This window comes from Myotis nattereri (assembly GCF_964212035.1).
Source record: "Myotis nattereri genome assembly, chromosome: 2".
NCBI lineage: Eukaryota > Metazoa > Chordata > Mammalia > Chiroptera > Vespertilionidae > Myotis > Myotis nattereri.
In genome coordinates, this window is record NC_138076.1 from 204,973,472 (window position 1) to 204,999,105 (window position 25,634).

Here is a 25,634-nt window from a genome sequence, read left to right on the forward strand (position 1 = left end):
GCTACCCCTGCTTTCCTCTGATTAATGTTTGTATGATATCTTCCCCATCCTTTTATTTTCAACTTGCCTATATGTTACATTTAAGGTTTCTTATAAACAACATGCAGTTGGACTTTTCATCCACTCTGTCGATCTCTGTCTTTTAATCAGAATTTATAGACCATATATATTTTATATAATTATTGATGCTCTATGGCTTAAATCGACCATCTTATTTTTTGTCTTCTGTGTGATCTCTCTGTCTTATTCCTGCCTTCCTGTGGACTACCTGAACATTTATTTAAATTCATTTTTTATTTATCTGTAATGTTTTGGAGTGTATCTCACTGTTTAGCTTTGTTAGTGAGTGCTTGATATGCTGCATTATCTGTATATATAAAAGCCTAAGTGACCGAACAACCAGTTGACCGGTCAGTGTGCTCCCGTGCCAACCTCCTGCTGCAGGCCAACCTCCTACAGTCCCTCTCCCCCACCTGCCCCCCGCCGGCTGGCCAGCCCCAATTGGCCCCCACTGGGACTGGGCAAGATGGCCTCGATCAGCCCCAATCACTGGCCAGGCCGAGGGACCCCACCCATGCATGAATTCGTGCATGAATTCGTGCACCGGGCCTCTGGTATGTACATAATATCAAAGTCTACTGGTTTCATCAGTTTACCAGTTCAAATGGAGTATAGAAACCTTACTTCTCTTTATGTCCCTTTACCCTCCTCCATGTATGACATATCCATCTTTAAATATGTCATCTAATTTAGAACCACATCAGACAGTTACAATGTTTGCATCAACCATCAAACATAATTAGGAAACTGAAGAGGAAGAAGAACGCCTATTATATGTGTCCATATGTTTGCTTACCCTGTTCCTCCTTCCGGATGCTCCAAGGCTCCCTCCTTCATCCTTTCCTGTTGTTTAGAGACCTTCCTTCAGCCATTTTTCTAGGGTCGTGCTGGTGACCAGTTCTCTTAGGTCCTTCATCCCAGAGTGTCTGATTTCCCTTTCGTTCCTAAAGGATATTGTCACTGGTTATTGTTTATTTCATACTAGAGGCCTGGTGCATGAAATTTGTGCACTGGGGGGGGGGGGGAAGCGGGGGCCAGCCTGGCCTGTGCCCTCTCACAGTGTGGGAGCCCCGCTATCTATTGCCCCAAAGAGGTAGGCCCCGCCCACCCATCCGGGGCTGCTCAATGGATTGCCCCAAAGAGATAGGCCAGAGCCTGGGGTCCCACCTCCGTGCTGTGTGGAGCCGTGGGACCCGCCTCCGCACCTCGCACACAGCATCAAGCTCCCGCCTATCCATGCATGCACACAGCCCCACCCACCCACGCATGCCCACTGCGCACGCAGCCTCCTGGTGATTGCTCGTCACAGCGTGAGGGCATCACGGCGTGAGGGCGTCACGACCACATAGGCTTTTATTAACAGGATTTTTCTTTTAAATCATCTTACCTTCCCTTAAATGTATTTAGAAAGGAAGCATTATATTACCACCATAAATAGAAAGCTCATCAGTTGCCATGAGTAGAAGGTACATATAAAAATAAATGGGTGCTGATTTAAAAGCACTTCAAGTTCACAGCGTGTTCAACTTCATCTTGTACACAACTCCAAGGGCGTGTGACAGACTTGGAGCTAAGCCGACCTCATGGGAATCCTGTGGGGCCGTACAGCCTTCCCACCCCTCCTTTTCCAGGTGGTTCCAGCAGAGAGGGGCTCACAGCTGACAGGGCAGCCCAGCATTTTCCACAGGGGCGGGGCCTGTCTTGGGAGGAATCGATCAAGACAAAGAATTCACTGCCGATGACCCTGGAAAGCAACATTCAGCATTCTCGTGATTCTGAGATCAGGCTTTTTTCATCTTTTTGAATTTGAAATGGGTCTTTAAAATGCATGTTTATTGCAGTGAGTTTCTTTCCAGTAATTTTAGAATATTTTAGAATCTAGGAAAATAGAGATTAATTTGAATTATGGGAATTTGCTCTTTTGAGAGTTCAAAACTGGTCACATGTTGGCACTTCCCTTTGGTTCAACCTAAAGGCATATTGTGATGTGTTATCTTTTTAATCCTCATAGCAGGTAACTTAATCCTTACTTAAGCGGGTAATTCATCTGGGAAGAGAGCCTGAGGCCCAGAGAAGCTGAGTACTTTTCCTAAGGTCACACAGCTGTTAGGTGAGGAGCCAGGACTGGACCCAGCTCCGTCTGGTCCCGTTGCCCATGCTTTTACCACTGTGTAGAACCGCCCCCCTAAGCTACCTATAAAAGACCTTGGGGAAATCCTAGGGCTCCTTTCCAAAGAAAAGAGTGTGTTTTGGTACCTTTTTAGAAGAACAGTGAGGGGTCAGAGGAGGAGAGGAAAGATGTCAGCCCCGACATCCACAGACTCCATCTTAAGAGAGACTCCTGGCACCTGTGGTGTGACAGATTCAGTTCTGGCCCTGGCCAGTGGCTCCTCATCCCACACAGCAAAAGGCTGCAGGTTCGATCCCTAGTCGGGACGCATATGGGAGGCAACCAATGGCTGTTTCTCTCTTGTGTGTGTGTGTCTCTCTCTCTCTCTTTCTCTCCCTAAAATCAATTTTAAAACACACACACACACACACACAAACATATCCTCGAGTGAGGATTTTAAGCTAAAAGAATTAAGTTCTGTGCAGCTGAGTCCTGAGAACCCAAGTTCAACACCCAGCATTTTCCGAGAGAGGCCTGGAGGGCACCTCCTTTTAAGGGCTCGTGTGATTACACTGGGCCCACCCAGATAACCCAGGGTAATCTCCCTCTTTAGGGTCAACCAATCAGTCACTCTCATGACTCCTACAGATTCCCCCATGACACAGCCCAGGGGATTAAGGCAGCGGTTCTCAACCTGTGGGTCACGACCCCTTTGGCGGTCAAACGACCTTTTCACAGGGGTTGCCTAAATACATCCTGCAGATCAGATATTTACATTACGATTCATAACAGCAAAATTACAGTTATAAAGTAGCAACGAAAATAATTTTATGGTTGGGGTCACCACAACATGAGGAACTTCATTAGGAAGGTTGAGAACCAGTGGATTAGGGCATGCCGTCTGCTAGGGGCCAGGATTCTGCTCCTCAAACACCCGTGTGCAGAGCACGTGACTGTGGACCCTGATTCATTGGCCTCGGGTGATTGTCTGCATTATGTGGGCTCCCAGGCAATTCTTTTGCTGCTGGTGGTCGATGGAGCACATCTGAGTGGCAAAGCCTTAGGCCTGAGGAAACTCATTTACAGCCCCCGGCCCACTTCAAACCCACGACAGATTCCAGTCCATGACACCGGTGGTTCTCACACCTCAGGGAGCATCAGAATCACCAGAAAATGGCCCTGGCCTGTTTGGCTCAGAGGTTAGAGCATCGGCCAGAGGACCAAAGGGTTCAGGTTAGAATCCCAGCCAAGCACTTGGGGGGAGCAACCAATCGACGTGTCTCTCTCACACTGATGTTTCTCTCTCTCTCCTCCCTCCCTTCCCCTCTGTCAAAAATAAAAATCTATGGAAAAACATCCTCGGGTGAGGATTAAAAAAAAAACAAAACTTAAAAGAAAACGTGTGGTCCTAACCGGTTTGGCTCAGTGGATAGAGCGTCAGCCTGCGGACTGAAAGGTCCCAGGTTCGATTCCGGCCAAGGGCATGTACCTTGGTTGCGGGCACATCCCCAGTAGGAGGTGTGCAGGAGGCAGCTAATCAATGTTTCTCTCTCGTCGATGTTTCTAACTCTCTATCCCTCTCTCATCCTCTCTGTAAAAAATCAATAAAATATATATTTTTAAAAAGTATGAAAAGAAAGCTTGCTGGGCCCCTCACCCAGCATTTCTGAGGCAGAAGGCCTGGGATGGGACCTGAGGGCGGGCGTTTCTAACAGGCTCCCAGGTGACGCTGATGGTGTGGTGTGGGGACCACCCTTGGAGAACCGCTGCCTGAAGCTAGGAGGGAGGCAACCACTGTGCGGGTGTTACGTGAAGGAGCGTTTACTGTCCTTGTTTTCGAAGGCCTCCTCTTCAAAAGCAGCGTCCCTTTTCCCACTCAGGATGAGTGCATCCTCTCCGGCACCTCGGGGATCCGTCTGAAGTGACGAGGTGCCTTTTGGGATCTCATCCACTGAATCAAAGGGTTGGACTGCTTTTCATGTGCTGAGCTGCATCCTCCGGCTTCGGGCGCACAAAGGAGTCGACTCACGAAGGGCTTGAACCACCGACACCCCAAAGCTGTCCCAGCCCCATCTTTTAAAGTCAAAGATAATATTTGTTGGTTTTATTACAAACAGTTGTTTGTTGCAGAAAAGATAACTCCCTGGGCAGGGTGGGCACAGGGAGCTACAAAGAAAACATCATGATCTCACAGAAGGTAGCTATTCTCCGACCTTCCTCTGCAGAGATCTGTCAATCTAAATATATACGTAGGGCTTTATTGCAAAAAAATGCATGCTACAAACTGTGTTGTAACCTACTTTTAAAATATGTTGTAAATGTCTTTCTGTCTACCTGCCCCTTTAAGCCCCAAGTTTCCACCCCTTCACTCAATGAAAAGCACCCCAACACTGTGATTCGTGGCTCCCTCCTGCGCGCCTGCGGTTGGAGGGAGACTTGTGAGCAGCCACGAGCCCCGCGGGGGAAGGGGAAGCACACGGAGGTCGCAGCTCCGTGGAAGCAGGCTCCTCGCCCCCTGAGCAATCAGGGGCAGCTGACATTCTGCACCGCAGAAGTTTTCCCCCGCCCCCCCCCCACTCTTTTTTGGAGAAATGATTCAGCCGAGCACCCCTAATCCGGAAAGACCTCAGCACCAGAATCAAGTTCCTAGGGCAGTGGTCTGCAAACTGCGGCCCCTTGAGTGTGGCTCTTCCACAAAATACCACGTGCGGGCGCGCACATACAGTGCGATTGAAACTACGTGGCCACACTCAAGGGGCCAAAGAGCCGCATGTGGCTCGCGAGCCGCAGTTTGCCGACCACTGTCCTAGGGGAACTTGTTTCACGGGCCCTGCTCTGCCAGCAGCGTTGCTGAATCAGGACCACCTGAATCTCGGCAGCAGCGACACAGTCACGGGACCAGGAGGGCTTTCTGCTGGGCTTTTTAGGATAATTAGTGGCTTCCAGAACTTTGGACTACTGATAAAAGTAGGTTAGGGGTAAAAATTTATTTTCCATTCTAGGAGTTACAAAACCTGCTTTCCCATGGGGTAGGAAATGATTACAGCAAGAGAAAAGGGTTTAATTACAAATTAAGCTTTTGCCAGTGAACCCATGGAAATAGTAGACAAACAAGCTAGCAGCTCCAGGGCCTGCCCGGGCAAACAGGATGAGTGATGTCCAGGGGGATTGACTTCTCTTGGAGCCCGAGATAAGTCTGTGGACTTCTCTCCCTTGGGGAACGCGTTCCTAGCAACAACTGGCCTGAGGTTGTGCACAGCCCCCAGCAAGGTGAGCTGTTCTCTCTTTTCCGCAGAACGAAGTGATCAGCCAGCAGCTGTGTGTCATCTTCACTCACTGCTACGGGCCCTACCCCATCCCCAAGCTCACGGAGATCAAACGGAAGCAGACCTCGCGCCTGGGTGAGTGTGTCACGGGCCCTGCTCTGCCAGGGGTATTGCTTTGTGATTTCAAGACAGGGAAGAAGCAAACGCTGTAAGGAAGGATGGGAATATTCGAGGGCCGACAAGATAGGTCCTGGAGTCAGGCAGGCGGAGGTCAGGATAGCACCTTGATTATGTGACAAGACTGAAGGCTGTACCTTAGGAAAAGGTATATCAGAGCATCTACCTTTCACTACCTGTAACCTTTCAGTTAGAGGAAGAAGGAGACTCACCAATACCTTCTTGTTATCATTGAAAGATTACAGGCAAAGGCAGCAAGAAGGTCTCTGGATCCTGCAGACAGGTAGGTTCTAAAAGCAACTCAAGTGCCTATCAATAGATAAGTAGATTTTTTTAAAAAAAAAAAAGCTGTGGTACAAATAGACAATGGAATATTACTCAGCCATAACAAAGAACAAAGTCTTATCATGTGCAACGGGATGCATGAACCTAGAGTCTATTATGTGAAGTGAAATATATTAGTCAGAGAAAGACACATACCATATGATTTCACTTACATGTGGAGTCAAAAGAGCAAAATAGACGAACAAACAGGACAGAAACAGACTCAGACATGTAGAGAACAGACTGATGGTTGCCAGAGGGAAGGGGGTTGGGGGACTGGGTGAAAAACATCCAGGGATTAGGAAGTACAAACTGGCGGTTACCAAACAGTCCTGGAGACGTAGCACAGCCCAGGGAACGGGGTAATAACCATGTACGGGGCCAGGTGGGCACTGGAAGTACCAGGGGGACCGCTTTGTAAGGTGCATCGCTTTCTAACCACGACGCTGTACCTGAAACTAATGCACAATATTGAATGTAATAAAATGGGAAGTGTTGGGGGTGGGGGGAGTCTCATAGGTAGAAATTTTGTTGTTTTTTAAACTATAATAAAACTAATATTGGAGTAAAAAATAATAAAAGAAGCCTGGGCTGTGCGCGGCAGCTCTCCCCAGTGCCCCCTGAGGGGGGACGAGCAGAGGACAGGGACAGGCCATGGTGTTTCTCTAATGGAGTCCAGTGCAGGCAGCCAGGAGGGGAGGGGAACCAGGCCGCCCCCACCCAACCCACCCATACCCCCCCAAACACCCCACACACACACACGCACACGAGGGGAACATACCTGAGCTGAGGAGACCCGATGCCCTGACTCCCAGCAGAGCAGCAGACATTTGCATTGAGCCGCCCCAGCCGAGCCCGTGGTCAACCCTATCTCAAGTCATCCTCAGGCCACCCCAGGAGGCAGGCACTGGGAGTCTGCACCGGGTTCCCCCCTGAAGCCGTAATCCCATCCTCCTGCGGTTTCAGCTTCTGGGATTTTCCAGAAGAAAGCTTTCCATCAGGCACTGATTTCATTCGGAGGATCCTGGGGCTGCTGCAGCCAGTTGACTGGCCCGGAAAAAAAAAAAAAGGCAAAGAAATACTCGGCGGCCTTGAAACCTGACCCATGAGCCTCCTGTTACAGGGGCCTGTCTCCTGGCTGCACGGGGAGTCATAAAATATTAAAGCTGCTTTAATATCTTAAATGGAAGGGTTCCTTTTCCAATGGAGATTGGGGGGCTTTCCTGCTTCCCAGCTCCTTTTCCTGCAGAGACTGGGAAACATTTGATCAATGGAAGCATCTGAAAATTCTACTCTTTAGCAAAACTACCACTCTTGAAACCAGTGAGCTAGTTTAAATGGGTGAAAAGGCTGAATTCATGCACATGTTTGAAAGTACTTCTGTGGCTGTCGTGAATAACTGGTGAATTTCAGTGACACGACTTTTTGCTACATGGAGAATGTAGCTGAGCCACTGGTTGTCTGTTGTTCTTTACACCTGTTCCTGTGAGCCAACCAGGATGCACCCAAACCACAAGTAATTAACACCTTGTAGAAAACAGGTATTAATTAAGATATTCTAAGTGCAACAAATTATAAGGACCAATCAAAAAAAGAGCCTTTACCACGTAGCAATAATCTGACATCTAGGTGTCTTACAAGACACCCTTGTTAGAGCGAATATTTGCAAGAGCTGTTTGAATGACACAGCATAAATTCAGCTTTCCTGTAGCTATAGGAGAGGAAGGAAGCATTTTTTTTTCCCTCCTGAACTTGCTGAGATTTCTTCCATCAGCAATTTTAAGATCCTCGTTTTCTTGCCAAACCTTGGAATTCCAAGGGTTAGAACAAGAAAAGAAAGGCAGACCTGGGAGGCTCAAAGCTCACAATATGAAAGAAAAAAGGTAGAATATATGTATAATCCTATATAATAAAAGGGTAATATGCAAATTGTCCCTAACAGCAAATGACTGGTCACTATGACGCTCACTGACCACCTGGGGCAGATGTTAATGCAGGAGCTGCCCCCTGGTGGTTAGTGCACTTCCAAAGGGGGAGTGCTGCTCAGCCAGAAGCCGGCTCATGACTGACCAGTGCAGCAGCAGTGGCAGGAGCCTCTCCCACCTCCGTGGCAGCTCTAAGGATGTCCGACTAATGGCTTAGGCGAGGAGCAGGCCTAAGCCATTAGTCAGACATCCCCCGAGGGCTCCCATGTTGCCAGAGGGCTGTCTGACTGCCAGCTTAGGCCTGATCCCCCGGGGAGTGGGCCTAAGCCATCAGTCAGACATCCCCTGAGGGATTCTGGACTGCGAGAGGGCACAGACCAGGCTGAGGGACGCCCCCTACCCCTGAGTGCATGAATTTTTGTGCACCGGGCCTCTAGTTATCAATAAATGGAATAGGGAACATGTAGTATTTTGCATCTTCAGTACAGAATTCCAAGCTAGGATAACTAAAGGTTGTCAAGTACTGGTTCCTTAAGGATATACTTTAAAAGACAGATGAGACTTATCAGTGATAAGGGTCCCACACCGGCATCTCTCTAGGGCAGGCAGGTCATATAAATGAGTGAAATGGGCTCAGTGTAAGACAGTAGGGAGTGGCAGGGACTAGACCAGCGGCCGAACACACGCCTGATTTTTTGTGATTAATTGTCCTCCTGCCATCTCATTGAATTCTGGGAGAGAATGGTAAAAGGAGCTAAAGGGAGGAGATATTAGCAATTTGGGAAGCAGGCTAGGGTGGTGGTTGGAGGTGCACAGTGGGAGTGAGAGAGAGTGAGCAGAGGGAGGCAGGTTGCTGAGAAGAGGGAGAAAGTCACTCCAAACTGCTAACAGCCTTTAAAGCAAGTGGAGAAGTGAGTGGCCGTCCACTCTGAGGCCTTCCTCTATAGCCTAACTGCCTTTACCTGGATAGTTTTAGAAGTTTGGGGTGGGGGGACGGCGAGCAATAAAAATGTTGGAAGATAGTGGGATCACAAGTGATTTTGACCTTTTTTATGCTTTTCTGATATGTTTTAAATTAAGATTTCTTAATGGGAAGAGGTGGCAGAGAATATAAGGGGGAACCACCATCTGGGGCAGCATAGGGGCTGAGGGCTGAGTAAGGAGAATCAGCTAGGAAGGCCAGTTCTGGGTCCAAGTTCTGGGCAAAACTGGGGCCAGGCCAGGGGTTCAAGGTGCAGTCAGACAGGGTGGGCCCAACAGCTGGGGGTCGGTCTCCAGGACCCCAGGGGGTTGGCTCCCTCCCTCAGTGCTTTAGAGCAGCCTAAACCCAGTGGTAGGGAGCAGCTGGGTTTTGTTTCAGGACAAACCTTTAACCCCTGGGAAGGGGCCCTTCAACAACAAGCAGGTCCCCAGGCTAAGCAGGGGCCCGATGTCCTTGACAAGCTCTGACAACATGACTCTAAAGCAAAGGCCAGAGCATGCTTTCATTCATTCAGAAAATGTCAATTGAGCATCTAGATGTTCTGCTAACCCTGAGGGGCAGTATGTGTCAGCCATTAATTTATGCTTCACATGGATTAATTCATGTAATGCTCACTATGACTCTAGGATGTTGGGATATAATGGATATTACTATTCCCATTTTACAGGAGTGGAAACTGAGGCACGAAGTGGTTCAATAACTTGCCAAAGGTCACTGAGATTTCTGGCTTGAGAGCCCAAGTTCTACCGCCGTCCTGTGCTAGAGACAGAGGAAAGGATGTGGAAAGGACAGGCATGGTCCGCACCCCGCCCCACACACACATACCCAGAGTGTGCAGGTCAGGGGGAGAGGCAAAGAGCGGATACATGGTGGTGATGAGGCTGCACCAGGCAGTTTCCCCACCTGTCACCAGCTTGAGCAGGTCACTGTAACTTTCTGTGCCTCAGTTTCCTCAAATGCACACCTACCCCCCAGGACTGAATGAGCGGACATGTGTTAGACCAGCTTGCACAGAGCCTGGCACATCGTGAGTGCCCCATAAGTACTGGTTCTATCTTCTGTTCTTACTAGAGGCCTGGTGCATGAAATTCGTGCACTCGGGGGGCGGGGGGGGGGAGTCCCTCAGCCTGGTCTGCACCCTCTTGCAGTCCAGGAACCCTTGGGGGATGTCCAACTGATGACGGGAGTGGGCCTAAGCCATCAGTCAGATGTCCTTAGTACTGCCATGGAGGCAGGAGAGGCTCCCGCCACCACCGCTGCACTCGCCAGCCGTGAGCCCGAGTGGCTGAGCGGCACTCTCCCTATGGGAGCTCACTGGCCACCAAGGGGCAGCTCCTGCATTGAGCGTCTGCCCTCTGGTGGTCAGTGCACATCATAGGGACCGGTCATTCCACCATTCGGTCGATTTGCATATTAGCCTTTTATTATATAGGATAGGATTGGAGGTGAGGCAGGGGACTGGCTCATTTGTCACTGACCCAGGGAAAGAAGAGCCTGGACTTCAAAAACCCTGGAACATGGTGGCAAGTGGGCAGCTTTTCTCACCCACTTCTGTCAGCAGGGAGGACACTGAGCCAGGGAAGAGGAGGGAAACCAGGGCAGGTAACAGTCTTCGAGGCCAGGTGGGCAGGTGTCCTTTCACACCTGGGAGCCACCTAAACTCAGGCTGGGGGTCAGTCTTCTGTGGGGAAGTGCCACTTTGAATCACGAATAAGCTATGACGATTTCCAATGAAAAACTGGATTTCAGTGATGTGAGTGTTCCTTTGATCGATTCTGCTTCTGTGTGGTCCCTGCCTCACCAATGAGTACTTCATCCCCTGGAATCCCAGCTTCACCCTTCTCTCCACTAAAGCTGCCTTTTTTCCCTTTCCTCTTCCAGACCCTCATTTCCTCAACAATAAAGAAATGTCTGATGTCACCTTCCTGGTGGAAGGAAGACCGTTTTATGCTCACAGAGTGCTGTTATTTACAGCCTCTCCGAGGTATGTACGTCCGCTTGGAGAGCAGGTGAATTACGAGTGTGGCTGTGGCTTTTACTGTGCTCTGAAGTTCAATTCTGGGGGTATCTCCACCAGACTGGCAGATTATCTTCTCCTGATCAAGGATTCAAGAGCACAGAGCAGCCCTCGCCGGTCTGGCTCAGTGGATCGGGCGCCGGCCTGCAGACGGAAGGGTTGTGTCAGGGTGCGTGTGAGAGGCCACCAATCGACGGGTTTCTCTCACGTCCATGTTCCTCTCTTTGTCTCTCCTCCTCCCTTCCACTCTCTAAAAAATCAATGGAAAAATATCCTCGGTGAGGATTAACAAAGAAAGAGTGCAGGGCGTTTGTGCATTGTATCATAGCAACATTGTTCACAATAGCCAGCAGGTAGAAGCAACCCAGGTGTCCATCAGTGGACAAATGGATAAGCTCAGTGTGGTGTACACATGTGTTATTCAGCCTTGAAAAGGGAGGCAATTCGGACACGGGCCGCAACACGGATGAACCTTGGGGACCTTATGCAAAGTGAAATAAGCCAGTCACAAAAGACAAATGCTGTTTGATTCCATTTATATGTGGTCCTAGAGGAGGCGAATTCTTAGAGCCAGAAAGAACTGTGGTTGCCAGGGGCTGGGAGGAAAGGGGGGGGGGGGAGGAGTTAGTGTTTAATGGCAGCTGGTGAGTTCTAGGATTGACTGTGCAACAATGGGAATATACTCAACATCAACATTACCATACACTTGAAAATGGTTAAGATGGTAAATGACATGTTCTGTGTTTTTTTCTTACAATAAAAAAAAAAGTGGGCAGCCATCGGCATAAACAGCAGCGCCTTTGTGTGTGTGTGGACTCGGCGCCTGTGACTCCGAGCAGACAGGGCAGGTGTGGGGAGAGCTCCGCGAGCAGTGAGCAGTGCATGGGAGGAGCGTGGATTAGGTTTGCACTCCCTCCGCCAGGTGCCTCGTGCTGTGCACAACCTCACACATGGCCACCTGGAAAGGCCTGCCCTCCACATGTCAGGGAACTTTGGCATAAGCCACCAAAATACACGGGTCCTGTGAGCCTTCCTCTTCCCTGACTGTGGAGGGGACAACAGTCTGGCACCCTCAGCCAGCTCCGCCACTGCCCTTCCTCCGCCTTTCGGTTTGAGATGAGAAGGTTGACCATGTGGAACCACATGGTCCAAGGACCTGACCAGGAGGAGTGAGCTGGGCCAGGGAGAGAGTGATGCTGAAATGAGGAAGAGGCAGGCCCCAGGGTAAGAACCTACTTCCAGGACTCTTGCCAAGGAATGTGTCTGACCAGCATTCCCTGGATCCTGAGAGCAACCTGGCACCCACGGTGCCCCCCAAACAAAATGCAAACCCCACGTGTCTGCTTTGCCACCACAAGAAAAACATGCCATCTCTTGCATAGCTCTCAGTTATAATACTATTGAAAAAACAGATCAATGTTGTGACGATGTTCATTTCTTGGTTTAGACAAAGAGACCATGGCTGTCTGTGTAGGATGTTAACAGCAGGGGGGACTGGGTGAGGATAAGCAGGAACTATCTTTGCATGTCTTCTATAAATCTATAATTATTTCAAGATTAAACGTTTAATTTTTACAAAAAGAAACACGGAGCTTATTCCTAAATAGATTATCGGTGTGTTCCAGTGGCAGGTTCTCTACCCTCAAGGAGCATGTAGTTTAGTGGGGGGCAGGAAAGTGCATCTAAAACCTCAGGCAGAAGGTCAGCCACGGGGGAGCCCCAGGGACTCAACAGATGTTGATTCAGTAACCAGGATGCATCGGACAGGCACGGGCTCCAAGGATGCAGCAGAAGCAGAAAGGGCACAGGTCCCAGCCGGCCTGGAGCAGCGGTTGTTTGGGAGGGGGAAGGCGGGATTGGAAAACTCCATGAGCAGCAAAGGAACCAAGGAAGGCTCCCTGGAGGAGGCAGTCTTTGTGACGGGCCCTGCAGGACAGATGGGGTTTTCAAAGGCATTTGCTCTTTTCTAATCACCTGCTTGAGAAATGACGCCGTTCTTTCTTTTTCTTGTTTAATATATTTTTATTGAGAAGGGAGAGGGAGAGAGATATAGAAACATCAGTGATGAGAAAGAATCATTGGTTCGCTGCCTCCTGCACTCCCCTTACTGGGGATTGAGCCCACAAACCCGGACATGTGCCTTTGACCAGAATCGAACCTAGGACCATTCAGTCCACAGGCCAACGCTCTATCCACTGAGCCAAACCAGCTAGAGCCGTGGTTGGCAAACTGTGGCTCGCGAGCCACATGCGGCTCTTTGGCCCCTTGAGTGTGGCTCTTCCTAAGCCTTAGGAGTACCCTAATTAAGTTAATAACAATGTACCTACCTATATAGTTTAAGTTTTAAAATTTTTGGCTCTCAAAAGAAATTTCAATCGTTGTACTGTTGATATTTGGCTCTGTTGACTAATGAGTTTGCCGACCACTGAGCTAGAGCAACACTGTTCTTTTAAGTTGAGGTTTAACTTCAGATTGGATTACGATATCCTACAGGGAGGGGAGGGTTAAACTAAGAAATCTGTGGCGATGTCCTTGCTGTATGTCAGAGACAGGGAGATAAAAGAGCCGAGTTTCTTGCCAGCTGTGGGTGTGCTTGTGAGTCTTCTTCTCTTTTTGTGATCTTGTTCAGGTTCAAAGCGCTGCTCTCTAGCAAGCCAACAAATGACAGCAGCTGCATAGAGATCGGCTATGTGAAGTACCCCATCTTTCAGGTGAGCCCCTGCTGGGTGGGCCCAAGGCACGGGTGGTTCCCTCCAGTCCTTAGCCTGTGGATTAGCTGCTGCAACAAACCATCCGTCTCCTGCACTCCGGCCCCCTCCTCACACTGCCCTTCCCACTTGCCATCCATTCACCCCTACACTGTTAACTGAGCGCCTGCTATGTGCCTGACACTGTGCTGGGACCCAGGGCACAGGGTAAAAGACAGTCCTCTCCTGGGGACTCCCAGTCCAGAGGGGGTAACTCTGAGTAATTACTTCATTATAGTATAACGTGAGGGGGGGTGAGAGGGAGGAGTGAGCCGATGGGCCGTGACAACTCAGACCAGGGGAATTGGGGAAGGCGTCATGGATGAGGTGTTAGCTGAAAGATTGAAAGCTGAGAAGTTGGGGAGCCATAGGAAGGAAGGCTTAGGGCTTAAGAAAGGGGGACAGTGGGCAGATAAAGTCCCAGAACTGGTTGAGCCCAGTGTGACCAGGAACCAGTGGGCTGCAGGGAATCCAAGGTCATTGTCACCCTGATCTGAGCCTACCAGGAGCCTCATGTAAGTAGCAAAGGAAGGTGCCTTCGTCGAAGGTCAGGTGGCATTACCTTGTCTCTCTCCCATTTGGGGGACGTCTGTACCGTGAACGGTGGGTTGTAGTTCACGTGGCATCTCTGAGGGGGTGCCTTCTCCCTTTCCCACCCTCCTTCATGCTCCATTCATACGTCGTACCCCACAAGGGCCTGCTTGCAGCTCATAGAAATTCACCCTGGATCGGCTTTGCAGCCCTATTCCTGGAGCCTGGTGGGCTGCTTACACCGCCCAGGGCAGGCCTGCAGGGGAGACCGGGGTCCCTCGTGCTGCCCTCCCGCCAGCCAGGGTGAGCAGGCCAACGTGGGTGTGCTGGGATGGTGCTTGGCAGAGTCTGAACTTGCTTTCCTCCCGTGCAATTCTGGAAGGAAAGAGTAAGCAGGCGGGTAAGACTCAGGCCAGACTCGGGAGACTCTCAGTGTAAGACAGTTAAGAGGCATCTCAGAGACGAGCAGGAGGCCGGGCCGGCGGGGAGCAGGGTCACGGAGCCGGGCCCTCCTCTGGACTTGGAAGGCAGAGCTGCATTCCGGGATTCACGTGCTACATCCCTCTGTCTAAACTGACTCCTCCCCCTGTTTAAAAGCAGTGTCTCTCCTGGGACCTTGGACAGATCGCCCAAGCTTTCTGAGCCTCGGTTTCCAGGAACAGCAGAAACATAAACAGAGGCACGGAAGTGGGAGGCCGTGGGGTACGTTTGAGGGAAAGGGATTGTCAGTCATTGGCTGGGTCTTCAGGGATAGCAGAGATGGAAAAGACACACGGGCCCACCGGGTGTGAGCCACGTGGGGAGAAGACAGGCCAGACGCTGGTGCTTCCCTCCACTGTTGGGCCCGGTGCCTCAGAGCCTGCTGTTCAGAGGGCTGCCAGCGAGACAGTGCCCTCTCACTAGCCCCAAAGTCTGCATTTCCACCATTAGAGGTGCACTTTTCTTGTTATGTTGAAACTTCAAAATAAAGAATTCTCTCCAAATAGCCATAGGCAAGACACCCTCAGCCTCATTAAGCGGGTTATTTTCTGCAGCATAACTGATACACCACCTCCCTGCTAAGCCTAAGTCCCTGTTGAATGGGCTACTTGGCACTAAGCATTGGGGAGCAGCTGAAAGGGGTGCCAGGCCAGCCCGGGTGAGCCGTCCCCCTGGGGTGGGGGTAGCAGAGAGGAGGCTGGAGCCCCAGGATGGGACTGGGAGTTGGCACCCCCCCCCCCCCACTCATCCCAGTGCCTGTTTCCCCTTTTCCCAGCCCCTCACCCCCACCCCTCACCACATTTCCTACTGGGAGGAAAGTGGCCACAGCCTCTTCCAGAATGGCGGCAGCTGTTGGGGTTAAACGTTTCCATGAAACCGCTGCTGGGCTTTAGGGTCAGGGGTGGGGAGGACGGTGAAGAAACCTTAATGGGGCTGCAACTGTGAATGAGGCACGGGCCTCTGCTTGCACGTGGTTCTCTGGATGATTCTGGCCGTTTTTGGAGATAAAACAGCGGAGGTCCAGAGAGTTTAAATGATGCGCCCCCTAGTCTCAGTGCTAGTTAGTGACAGAGCCAGGGTTTGAACCAGCAGGCCTGGCTCTGGAGTACACTTCCCAAGTGGGAGCGCTGGTATCCTTGAGCGCTTCCTCTGTGTAAGGCTCCAAGCCGGTGATTCTCACCTGGGCTGCATGTTAGAGTCACCTGGGAGCTTTGACAGCGCCCAGTAACCAGGCCGTGAGTCAGACCATTTCGGTCAGACTCTGAGCCGAGGCCCAGGCATCAGCATTGGGGAGCCTCGTCCTCCTCCCATTACCCCAGCGCTCTCAGTTACGGCGGTTCTCACACCTTCGCTTCAAAATACCCACAGGGCAGAGGGGGCTTGTGAAAACACAGAAAACACGTCCCAATGCAGATTCCCGGGCCCCGCCTCCAGAATCCCCGATTCTGTCAGCCTGGGCTGCAGCCCGAGAATGTGCATGTCTTACCAGAACCCAGGTGATGCCGATGCTACTGGTCCAGGGGCCACCCTGAGAACCACTGCCATCCATCATCGCCTTGGGCCCTCCCAGCTGCCCCTCCCGGTAGCTCTTCCCCCCCCTTACAGGCAGGATGTGCCCCAGCGCCCACCGCTCATCACAGCCGAGCTGAGGTTCAGACCCGGGCCTGGCTGACCCCCGGACCTGTTCTCTTCACTGCCTCCCTGCGGTGGCGACCTGGCCCTTCCCTCAAAGCCACCCAGGCCCGAGGAGAGAAGCCGAGGCCCGTTAGAGTCTGGAGCAGGAGCTAGCTAGACGCTGGAACGTGCACGTGTCCCCAGCTCTCTGGGCGCCGGGAAGGGGACACTTACACCGTTAGGCCTGGGACTAACTGGGGAGGTTCCTAAAATAAGAACCTGTCTTGCAATCGGCACTCAACAAATTCAACAGATTCGAGGAATAAGAGACCGTCCAGGGCAAAGCGCAGCCCAGAGCAATGGAGGCCTGTAATTGCTTCTGATGGGAAAGGCTTGCCGGCCACAGGAGCCTCAAGCCCTCAAGCTCCTGTGAGGGGCAGGGAGCAGGGAGCAGCCCACCCTCCCCCCCCAACCCCCCCCCCCAGCCCCGGGCTTTTGCTTGCACCCCGCCTTCCCCATAAAAGAAGAAAAGCCTCATTTGTGGCTTGAAATAGGCCAGGAGGAGGCTCCCAGAGGCCTGTTCACCTCACTTCCATGCTGACCGAAGGAGTTTAGTAAATGAGGTGCCTTGCGGTTCCTCTCTCCACGACCGCTTAACATCACACGCGGGCCGGAGCCAGACGCAGCTGAGGCTGCACCTGGACGCGGGGCCTCCGTGAGGCTGTGTGCCCTTTGCATCCCAGCTTCATGCAGGTTGACGGCTGCCAAGAAAAACAACTCCGCAGCCAGGCCCTGCGGCCTAAGGACGGTGCGTTTCACCCCCTTGCAGAAAAGGCTTGTGCTGGCAGCGTCTGAAGGGGGCGTGGGGCAGCCCCGTTTCAATGCCATTTGCCAGGGATCTCCACGGAGGAGCAGCATTTCCGGCCCAAGTAAAGGAGATAACAGGATGAAGTGCTTTGTCAACAGCCCGCGGGGTTGTTATTGTTGGTTTGGCCTTTATTAACGTCCTGGGAGAATGAATTGATTTCAGTGCAGCTTTAAGATGACTGTCTGGCCCTGACCGGTTTGGCTCAGTGGATAGAGCGTCGGCCTGCGGACTGAAGGGTCCCAGGTTTGATTCCGGTCAAGGGCATGTACCTTGGCTGCGGGCACATCCCCAGTAGTGGGTGTTCAGGAGGCGGCTGATTGATGTTTCTCTCCCATCGATGTTTCTCTCTATCCCTCTCCCTTCCTCTCTGTAAAAAATCAATAAAATATATTAAAAAAAGAAAAAAAGATGACTGCCTGTGGCTGACGCCTCACACGCTGTGTCCTTTCTTCCAGCTGGTCATGCAGTATCTCTACTACGGTGGCCCGGAGTCGCTGCTCATTAAAAACAACGAGATAATGGAGGTAAGGCATCCGAGTGGCGCTGGGGGATGGAGGCGCCTCTGTGAACTCGGGGCATGGCACACGTCAGCAGGCCTGGGAGCACTCGTGTTGGGTTTTCGTTTGGATGCGGGTTTGGGGTCCTGGCTCACTCCTCATGGAAGGGTGGGGTGCTTGGTGCACTAGCAGACCCCCTTTGCTGAAACCCAGTTTTAACTGGCTTGCGGCTGGTTGGGGAGGGGGAGGGGGCAAAGGAAATTTACTGAAGAGGCTGCGTCTCCAAGCACAGCTGGGGCTCCATGTCCTCATCAGGAACTATCCTTGATGATTTGTCCCTGGTCATTTGTAAGAGAATTATATCCCCTAAAAACGGCCTTCAAATCCCAGCTCTGGCCCTGAGCAGAAGCTGGGAGCCCGTTACGAATCTCTCCTGGCTTCACTGAGGTTGATGGCCCCTGACTCCCACAGCACCCCAACCGCCCCTCACTCCCGCCAGCACCCCGACCGCCCCTCACTCCCCCCAGCACCCCGACCGCCCCTGACTCCCACCAGCACCCCAACCGCCCCTCACTCCCACAGCACCCCAACCGCCCCTCACTCCCACAGCACCCCAACCGCCCCTCACTCCCGCCAGCACCCCAACCGCCCCTCACTCCCACAGCACCCCGACCGCCCCTCACTCCCACAGCACCCCGACCGCCCCTCACTCCCACAGCACCCCAACCGCCCCTCACTCCCGCCAGCACCCCGACCGCCCCTCACTCCCCCCAGCACCCCAACCGCCCCTCACTCCCACCAGCACCCCAACCGCCCCTCACTCCCACAGCACCCCGACCGCCCCTCACTCCCACCAGCACCCCGACCGCCCCTCACTCCCGCCAGCACCCCAACCGCCCCTCACTCCCCCCAGCACCCCAACCGCCCCTGACTCCCACCAGCACCACAACCGCCCCTCACTCCCACAGCACCCCAACCGCCCCTCACTCCCCCCAGCACCCCAACCGCCCCTCACTCCCACCAGCACCCCAACCGCCCCTCACTCCCACAGCACCCCGACCGCCCCTCACTCCCACCAGCACCCCGACCGCCCCTCACTCCCGCCAGCACCCCAACCGCCCCTCCCCCCAGCACCCCAACCGCCCCTGACTCCCACCAGCACCCCAACCGCCCCTCACTCCCATAGCACCCCAACCGCCCCTCACTCCCCCCAGCACCCCAACCGCCCCTCACTCCCACCAGCACCCCAACCGCCCCTCACTCCCACAGCACCCCGACCGCCCCTCACTCCCACCAGCACCCCGACCGCCCCTCACTCCCACAGCACCCCGACCGCCCCTCACTCCCACAGCACCCCAACCGCCCCTCACTCCCACAGCACCCCGACCGCCCCTCACTCCCACCAGCACCCCGGCCGCCCCTCACTCCCACCAGCACCCCGGCCGCCCCTCACGCCCGCCAGCACCCAGACCGCCCCTCACTCCCCCCAGCACCCCGGCCGCCCCTCACTCCCCCCAGCACCCCGACCGCCCCTCACTCCCCCCAGCACCCCGGCCGCCCCGCACTCCCGTCTGCCCCGGGGATTCAGCCCGTGGCAGGGGACCTGTTCCTGCTCTTTTCTGTCCGAGGCCAAGACCTCCCCTGCTCCTCCTTGAAGCGGAACCCTTCCTTGTAGGTTTTCCTATCCCAAGTTGGAAGCTTTGAACCAAAAGCCCAAATCACTCTGCTCCTGAGCAAGACACAGGACCCCACTAAGGTGTCTGAAGTCCAGGGTCCCTGGCCGAGCAGAGATGTCAGAGCGCTGCCGGGTGTCCACGAGGCGGCCCCACCCACCGGCTAAAGCATGGACTCTGGGCCAGACTGGGTTTGAATCCCGGCTCTGCCCCTCTGAGCTGTGTGATCTGGGACAAGTACTTAACTGCTCTGAGCCTCAGTTTCCTCGCCTATAAAATGGGGGGAATAATTCTGCCTCATTGGGTGTTTAGGATTTTAGGAGTTCCTGAGTATTAGGTGCTTAGAACAGTGCCTGGCACATAGTGGGTGCCCTAGAGCAGTGTCCTCCCTGTGTGGCCCCTTTATCCTTTTCTCCACGAAAGTTTCCTGAGTAAATGAAATAGGATGAAGTGCTTTGTAAACGGCCCTCGGTGGTCAGTCCCCCGCCCTCCCCCCCGCCCCCCAAAGTTACTCTCTTGTCTCTCTGGACCGCCCCTCTGACCCTTCTCCTCTCCTTTAGCCCCAGGCTACAGTCTCAGGACACGGGTTCTTTTGTAAACTTTTTTTTCTTCAATTATTTCACAATTTTACAAGTCCTGGTGTAATTTTATGGGTGTTTTTTTTTCCCCTTTTAATTGATTTGAGAGGGAGAGGGAGAAAGATAGAAACATTAATAAGAGAGAAATATCAGTTGGCTGCCTCTTGCACACCCTCTACTGGGGATCAAGCCCACAACCCAGGCATGCGCCCTGACTAGGAATCAAACCAGCAACCTCTTGGTGCACAGACGATGCTCAATCCACTGAGCCACACCGGCCAAGCTGTAAACATTTTTTAAAAAATTTTCAAATCAAAATAATGAACATATATTTAGATCATGTAAATACTACGGAAGGGTTTGTTTAAAAAGAGCAGTTCACCCAGCCCCCGGCCCCCAAGCCTTTCCCCAAAGGCATCCCTTTGGTGTTTTAGCTCTTTCTTCTCCTCCCCCAAGCCTGTCCGTCTCTCAGCTCTCAGCACACTTCTTTCTGCCAGGCCACTTGCCCGGCTGGGACACAGCACTGATGCAAACAGACAGCAATCCCCGCCCTCCCAGATGCTGGGGAGGGCGACCGGCATGACATCATGTCTGGTGTGAGAAGGGCTGTGAGGAGGAGAAAGGGTCGTGGGGGACAGACGGAGATGGAGGGGGGCCACCTGAGATGAGGTGATCTGGGAGGCTTCTCGGAGGAGGTGACACTTGAGTGTTGTCCTAGATGAACAGGGAGCCAGCCACGTCCATATCCATCTTGCTAACTGACACCATTCACCCTGATTTCTGTACAGAACCGTTTTAGGCATTTTGCTCGACCTCCTGCTCTAGTAGATGTGAGTTTGGTTCCCTCCCACCCACCCCTCCCCTGAGCCACCTTCCCCACGGTAGAGTTCCATCGCTGTGTCCCATTCCTCCAGCATCACTCCGCGCTTTAAAATGAAAACGACGTACCCACAGTATTCCCAGTCCCGTCCCCTCGGGACACCGCTGTGGAGCAGGGGGGGTTGCCTCACCTTCCACCGCCCAACCTCTAACAGCCTCTTTTACGGTTTTTAGCTTCTGTCTGCGGCTAAATTTTTCCAGCTGGAGGCTCTGCAGCGACACTGTGAGATTATCTGTGCCAAAGGCATCAACACGGACAACTGCGTGGACATTTACAACCACGCCAAGGTAAGGCCGCCGGCGCTGCCCGAGCTGACCGTGCGCGCACGCGGGCGAGGTGTCCCCGCACAGTCAGACCGAGACAGGCAGAGCCCTCCCTGCACCCTCCCAGCTCTGGAATAATGCCGTCCCTTCCTCCCGCCCCTCCAGATGAAAGCGGGAACCCAGAGGTCCCCGGAGCAGAGTTGTTTTTACCGAGTGCTCCCAATGCGCACATGCCCTGCACTGCAGGCTGCTTCAGCCGCAGGTGGCCACTGGGTCCCGCTGGTGTGACAAGCTCCCAGGGGAAGCCCCCCCCACCCCGAGACTGGGCGGAGCCACACCTTGGGCAGCCAGGTTCTGGAACAGAGGTTCTCAGAGTGTGGGCACCATCCAGCACCGTCAGCACCCCCAGGGAACCTGTTCAGAGTGTACGTTCTAGAGCCCCATCCCGACCTCCAGAATCAGAAACTCTGGGGGAGGCCCATCTGTGGCTTCGCAGGTGATTCTGGCGCCTGGTTGCCGCATGGGCCGCACAGGAGCATCACCTGGATGCTCACCTAAAATCCCTGGTCCCGGGACCTCTCGCAGAGCAATTCCACAAGCTCTTCTGGGGGAGCCCAGAGAGAGGGTGTTTTTCTAAGCTCCCCCTGTGATTCTCGGATGTGGCCAAGATTGAGATCAGGGTGTCAGAACTGGGGAGAGCCAGGGACAGGTGGGTCTAACACTACTAATCAGAATCACTAGGGGAGAGTTTCAATCTGCTTAGTTCCCTCCCCGCTCTGCATGGCCACAGCCAGATCCCGGCAGCGGGGCCCAGGAATCTGTATTTTTAACGAGCTCCCAGGGTGACTGCTGTGACTTCAGCACCACGGCCACCCCAAAGGTGTGGACGGAGTCAGCGAAGAAGGAATGACACAGAGACAGCGTTCAGTTGATCAGCAGCCTAGCCAGGATCTCCAGCCAAGTTCTGGTCTGGATCTCCAGCGAAGTTCTGTTTAGGATCTCCAGCCAGGTTCTGTGTCCATGGTCTCTTGCTAGGTTCTCCAGCTAGGTTCTCCAGGTTCTCCAGCCAGGTTCTGTCACCAGATTCTGTAGCCAGGTTCTTCAGCCAGGTTCTGGCTAGGTTCTCTTGCCAATTTCTGTAGTCAGGTTCAGTCCAGGATCTTTTGCCATGTTCTCTCCAGCGAAGTTCTTCTGTCTCTAGAGAACGTTCTGTGTAGGTTCTGTGCCTAGGTTCTGTCTCCCTTGGTTCTGTCTTCTTACATCTGTATTTATACCAGTTGATTCCAATCCTATCAATCTCTATTTCAAAGGTTAGGGCGTTTCTTATCTCCATTCCAGGGAGTAAAGGTTATGTAGCTTAAGTATGATTGTTCGTAGTTAAAGTGATTAATTACCCACCTGGCACTTAGTTAAGAGGTTTTATTCCCTTCCTAACTTCAGGGGAAAATCCCTACCTGGGGAAACAACCTTTCTCAGAGACCTTGGTTAAAACACATAGTGCCAAGAAGGTGAGCAAACATATTAAGAACAGTATGCCATATATGCCAGGTCCCTTGAAACAGCAAGCATGGACCGGCTCCCGGCAGGGACCCACTGGTTTTAATCTAGTTCGTTTCACACGTGGGGATCTGGGACCAAGAGGATTAATTAGCCCAGGTGCCGCTTCCTGCTGTTTCCTGTGCTCAGGACGGGGGATTCACATTGGCTGGGAAGAAATAATGAGGTAAAATTGGGAATCAATCAAAAACAAACGAAAAGCTTTTGATACCTGGAGCTCAGTGTCCTTGCCTCTGACATCCACAGCTCTGCGGAGGGACACCTGATGTGCATAATTCTCTCGTGGCTCATCGGGAAAAGCCAGGTTGCGTGTGAGATGTTATTTTCTGTCTTAAACCAGCATTCAACAATTCCTTCTCGTGTGCAGGCTCCTGTGCTAACAGCCTTGTGGCACCATCTCTTTTAATCTTCACCACAACCCTTCTAGATAAATGCTATCACCGGTCCCATGTCATCATAAGGAAACAGGCACAGAGAGGGGAAGTAACTTGCTTAAGGTCACACAGCTATTACGGAGGGGTTACTGTTTTTCTATTGTAGTAAAATATATATAACATGCAGTTCACACTGTAACCATTTCTAAATGTGCAGTTCAGCACAATTAAGTACATTCACATTGCCATGCAGCCATCACCACCCTCCGTCTCCAGGTTTCTCATCTTAGGTTAAAACTCTGTACCCATTAAACACTGACTCCCCATTTCCCTCTCCACCCAGCCGCTGGAAACCACCATTTTACTTTCTGTCTCTGTGAGTCTGACTCTCCTGGGTATCTCCTTGAAGTGGAATCACACAGTGTTTGTCCTTTTGTGACTGGCTTATTTCACTTTAGCACCGTGTCCTCAAGGTTCATCCATGTCTTGGCATGTGTCAGAATGCCCTTCCTTCTTAAGGCTGAATAATGTATGTGTACACCACGTGGTGTTTATCCATTCGTCCATCATTGACAGTTAGGTACTTCCACCTTTTGGCTATTGTGAGTAATGCTGCTGTGAACATGAGTGGACAAACCCTGTGTTCGAGCCTCTGGTTTCAGTTCTTTGGGATATGTACCCAAGAGTATAAACCTAGATTTGTCTGACTCCACAGCACAGGTTCTTAACTTTGGGTTTACTGCGTGGCCTAAAAAATTGTTTTAAATATTTGCAATGATCCTTGATATTAAGAAAAGATTTTCTGATCGGTCATCAGTAAATCAAAAGTACAGCCAGCCTACTTACTTCATACATGCACAGTGCACACACACACACACACACACACACACACACATGCATACAGCACTGGGTGTTTTGGTGAAGTGACAGCTTTACCAAAATCTGGTTTCTCAGGACACAGGCTTAAAAAAAAAAATCTTAAACTGATTACTTTGCAGAAAAGCATCCAGAAAGACTCTCTCTACCCAGAAAGAGAGCCTGATCAGTCTGTGGTCCTCTGTCCACCCCCAGCCATGGACACGCATGCCCTGTGAACCCCACATCACACGTGGCTTTGCCGTGGCCCATCGCCTTGGTGGTAAGGCCTGAATTCCACAACCCCGTTTTAATCTCTTCATGCTCCTTGGCAGGCAGCCTCAGCCGCTATCTCGTTATTTAGTAATGCAGCCCCGAGCAACATGAGCCCCGGCTGGGCGCACGTTTGTGCCAGGCTGAGAACGTCGGTGGCAGAGAACTGGCTCTTTCATTTAGGTACCTTTGCAGCCAGAGCTCTGCCTTTTACAGACACCAGCCTCAGCCTCCCAGGCCACATCCTGGAGTGTTTCCAATGCAGACTCCTGTCCTTCCTAGAACACGGGCATGGAGGCCTGGGCAGTGCCCGCGCCCCTGCCCTGCTCCCCTGCGCTGTGGACACTGCAGCCCCCACTAATTACCACGTGCCATGTGGATTCTATTACTGACGGATCGTGCTGCAAACGGGGGCTGATTTAGTAAAAGAGAACAAAAGGAAGAAGCCAGCACCTGGTGTAGGACCACAGGAAATGCAGGCATTTAGTTGCTCACCACCACGTTACAAGCGCCAGCGAGGTCATGGCAACATTACCTCTCTACTCCATGTAACTGGGACAGCTGTGGAGTTTTATACAGATGAGAAGCCCATTCCTTAAACGCTTGGCTTAGCCATCCTTTCTTAACCAGCAAAGCTGTCCCATCAGAGGTTCCGGAGCCAGCAAACCTTTGCTGTGAGGGGCCCAGTAAATATTTTCACACAAGCCATATGATTCCTTTTGTACCTACTTAACTCTGCCGTGGCAGTACAAAAGCAGCCACAGACAATATATAAATGAATGGGTGAGGCTGTGTTCCAATAAAACCTTATTAACAAAAACACATAGCAGGCCTATAGTTTGTCAACCATTGGTCTAGGACAGTGATTTCCAACCTGTATGCCGCAAGAATTTTTAAAACATGCAGGCATTGACCTCTTCTCCCTTAGATTGTCAAATTAAAACAAAAAAAATGACAACAGCCAACACAACAATAGCTGTCCAGTGTGAATAAATAAAAATTATACATATTTTCGTCAGATCAGCAAAAAATACAATTTTTTTGGTGTGCCACAGAATTTCGGTAATTAGTTTATGTGTGCCATGAGATGAAAAAGTTAAAATCGCAGGTCTGGGAGATGAGAGTTTTGGTCCCAGTTCTGTTAGTAATTAGCTGTGTGGACATGGACAAGTGTCTGATGTACAGTCCCCAGTCATTCGGAGACCACAGAACTCCCTGGTGTGTCCGCATCCCAAATGCACCCTGAGTGTGGTTCCCTCCAGGCTACCCCCCTCGTTTTGTAGCTTGGGAAACGGAGGCCCAGAAAAGTGATCTGATTTGTACAAGATTGCACATGGTTTTCTGTGTGTTTGCTCCAGCACTGTGGAAGAATTATATTTTTGTGTGGTAACATTGGTTAATAACTTTATATAAGCTTCAGGTGTACAACATTTTTTATTTATTATTATTAATTCTTTTAATCCTCACACGAGGATATTTTTGCATTGAGTTTTAGAAAGAGTGGATGGGAGAGGGAAAGACAGAGAGAAACAATAATGTGAGAGAGACACATCAATGGGTTGCCTCCTGCACACGCCCTGACC

General features: G+C 51.9%; 1 protein-coding gene across 3 annotated transcripts in view; it reads left to right on the plus strand.

The window, feature by feature from the left end:
- ABTB3 (ankyrin repeat and BTB domain containing 3) overlaps nucleotides 1–25,634 on the plus strand; it is a gene marked incomplete at its 5' end in the record, with an annotated part of 257,601 nt that overhangs the window by 226,296 nt on the left and 5,671 nt on the right. For all 3 annotated transcript variants that reach the window (XM_081085183.1, XM_081085184.1, XM_081085185.1), the window contains 5 exons: nucleotides 5,466–5,571; nucleotides 10,726–10,828; nucleotides 13,491–13,572; nucleotides 17,557–17,625; nucleotides 20,903–21,016. In XM_081085183.1, the coding sequence (XP_080941309.1) occupies nucleotides 5,466–5,571; nucleotides 10,726–10,828; nucleotides 13,491–13,572; nucleotides 17,557–17,625; nucleotides 20,903–21,016 (474 nt within the window). The remainder of the gene's footprint in view (nucleotides 1–5,465; nucleotides 5,572–10,725; nucleotides 10,829–13,490; nucleotides 13,573–17,556; nucleotides 17,626–20,902; nucleotides 21,017–25,634) is intronic.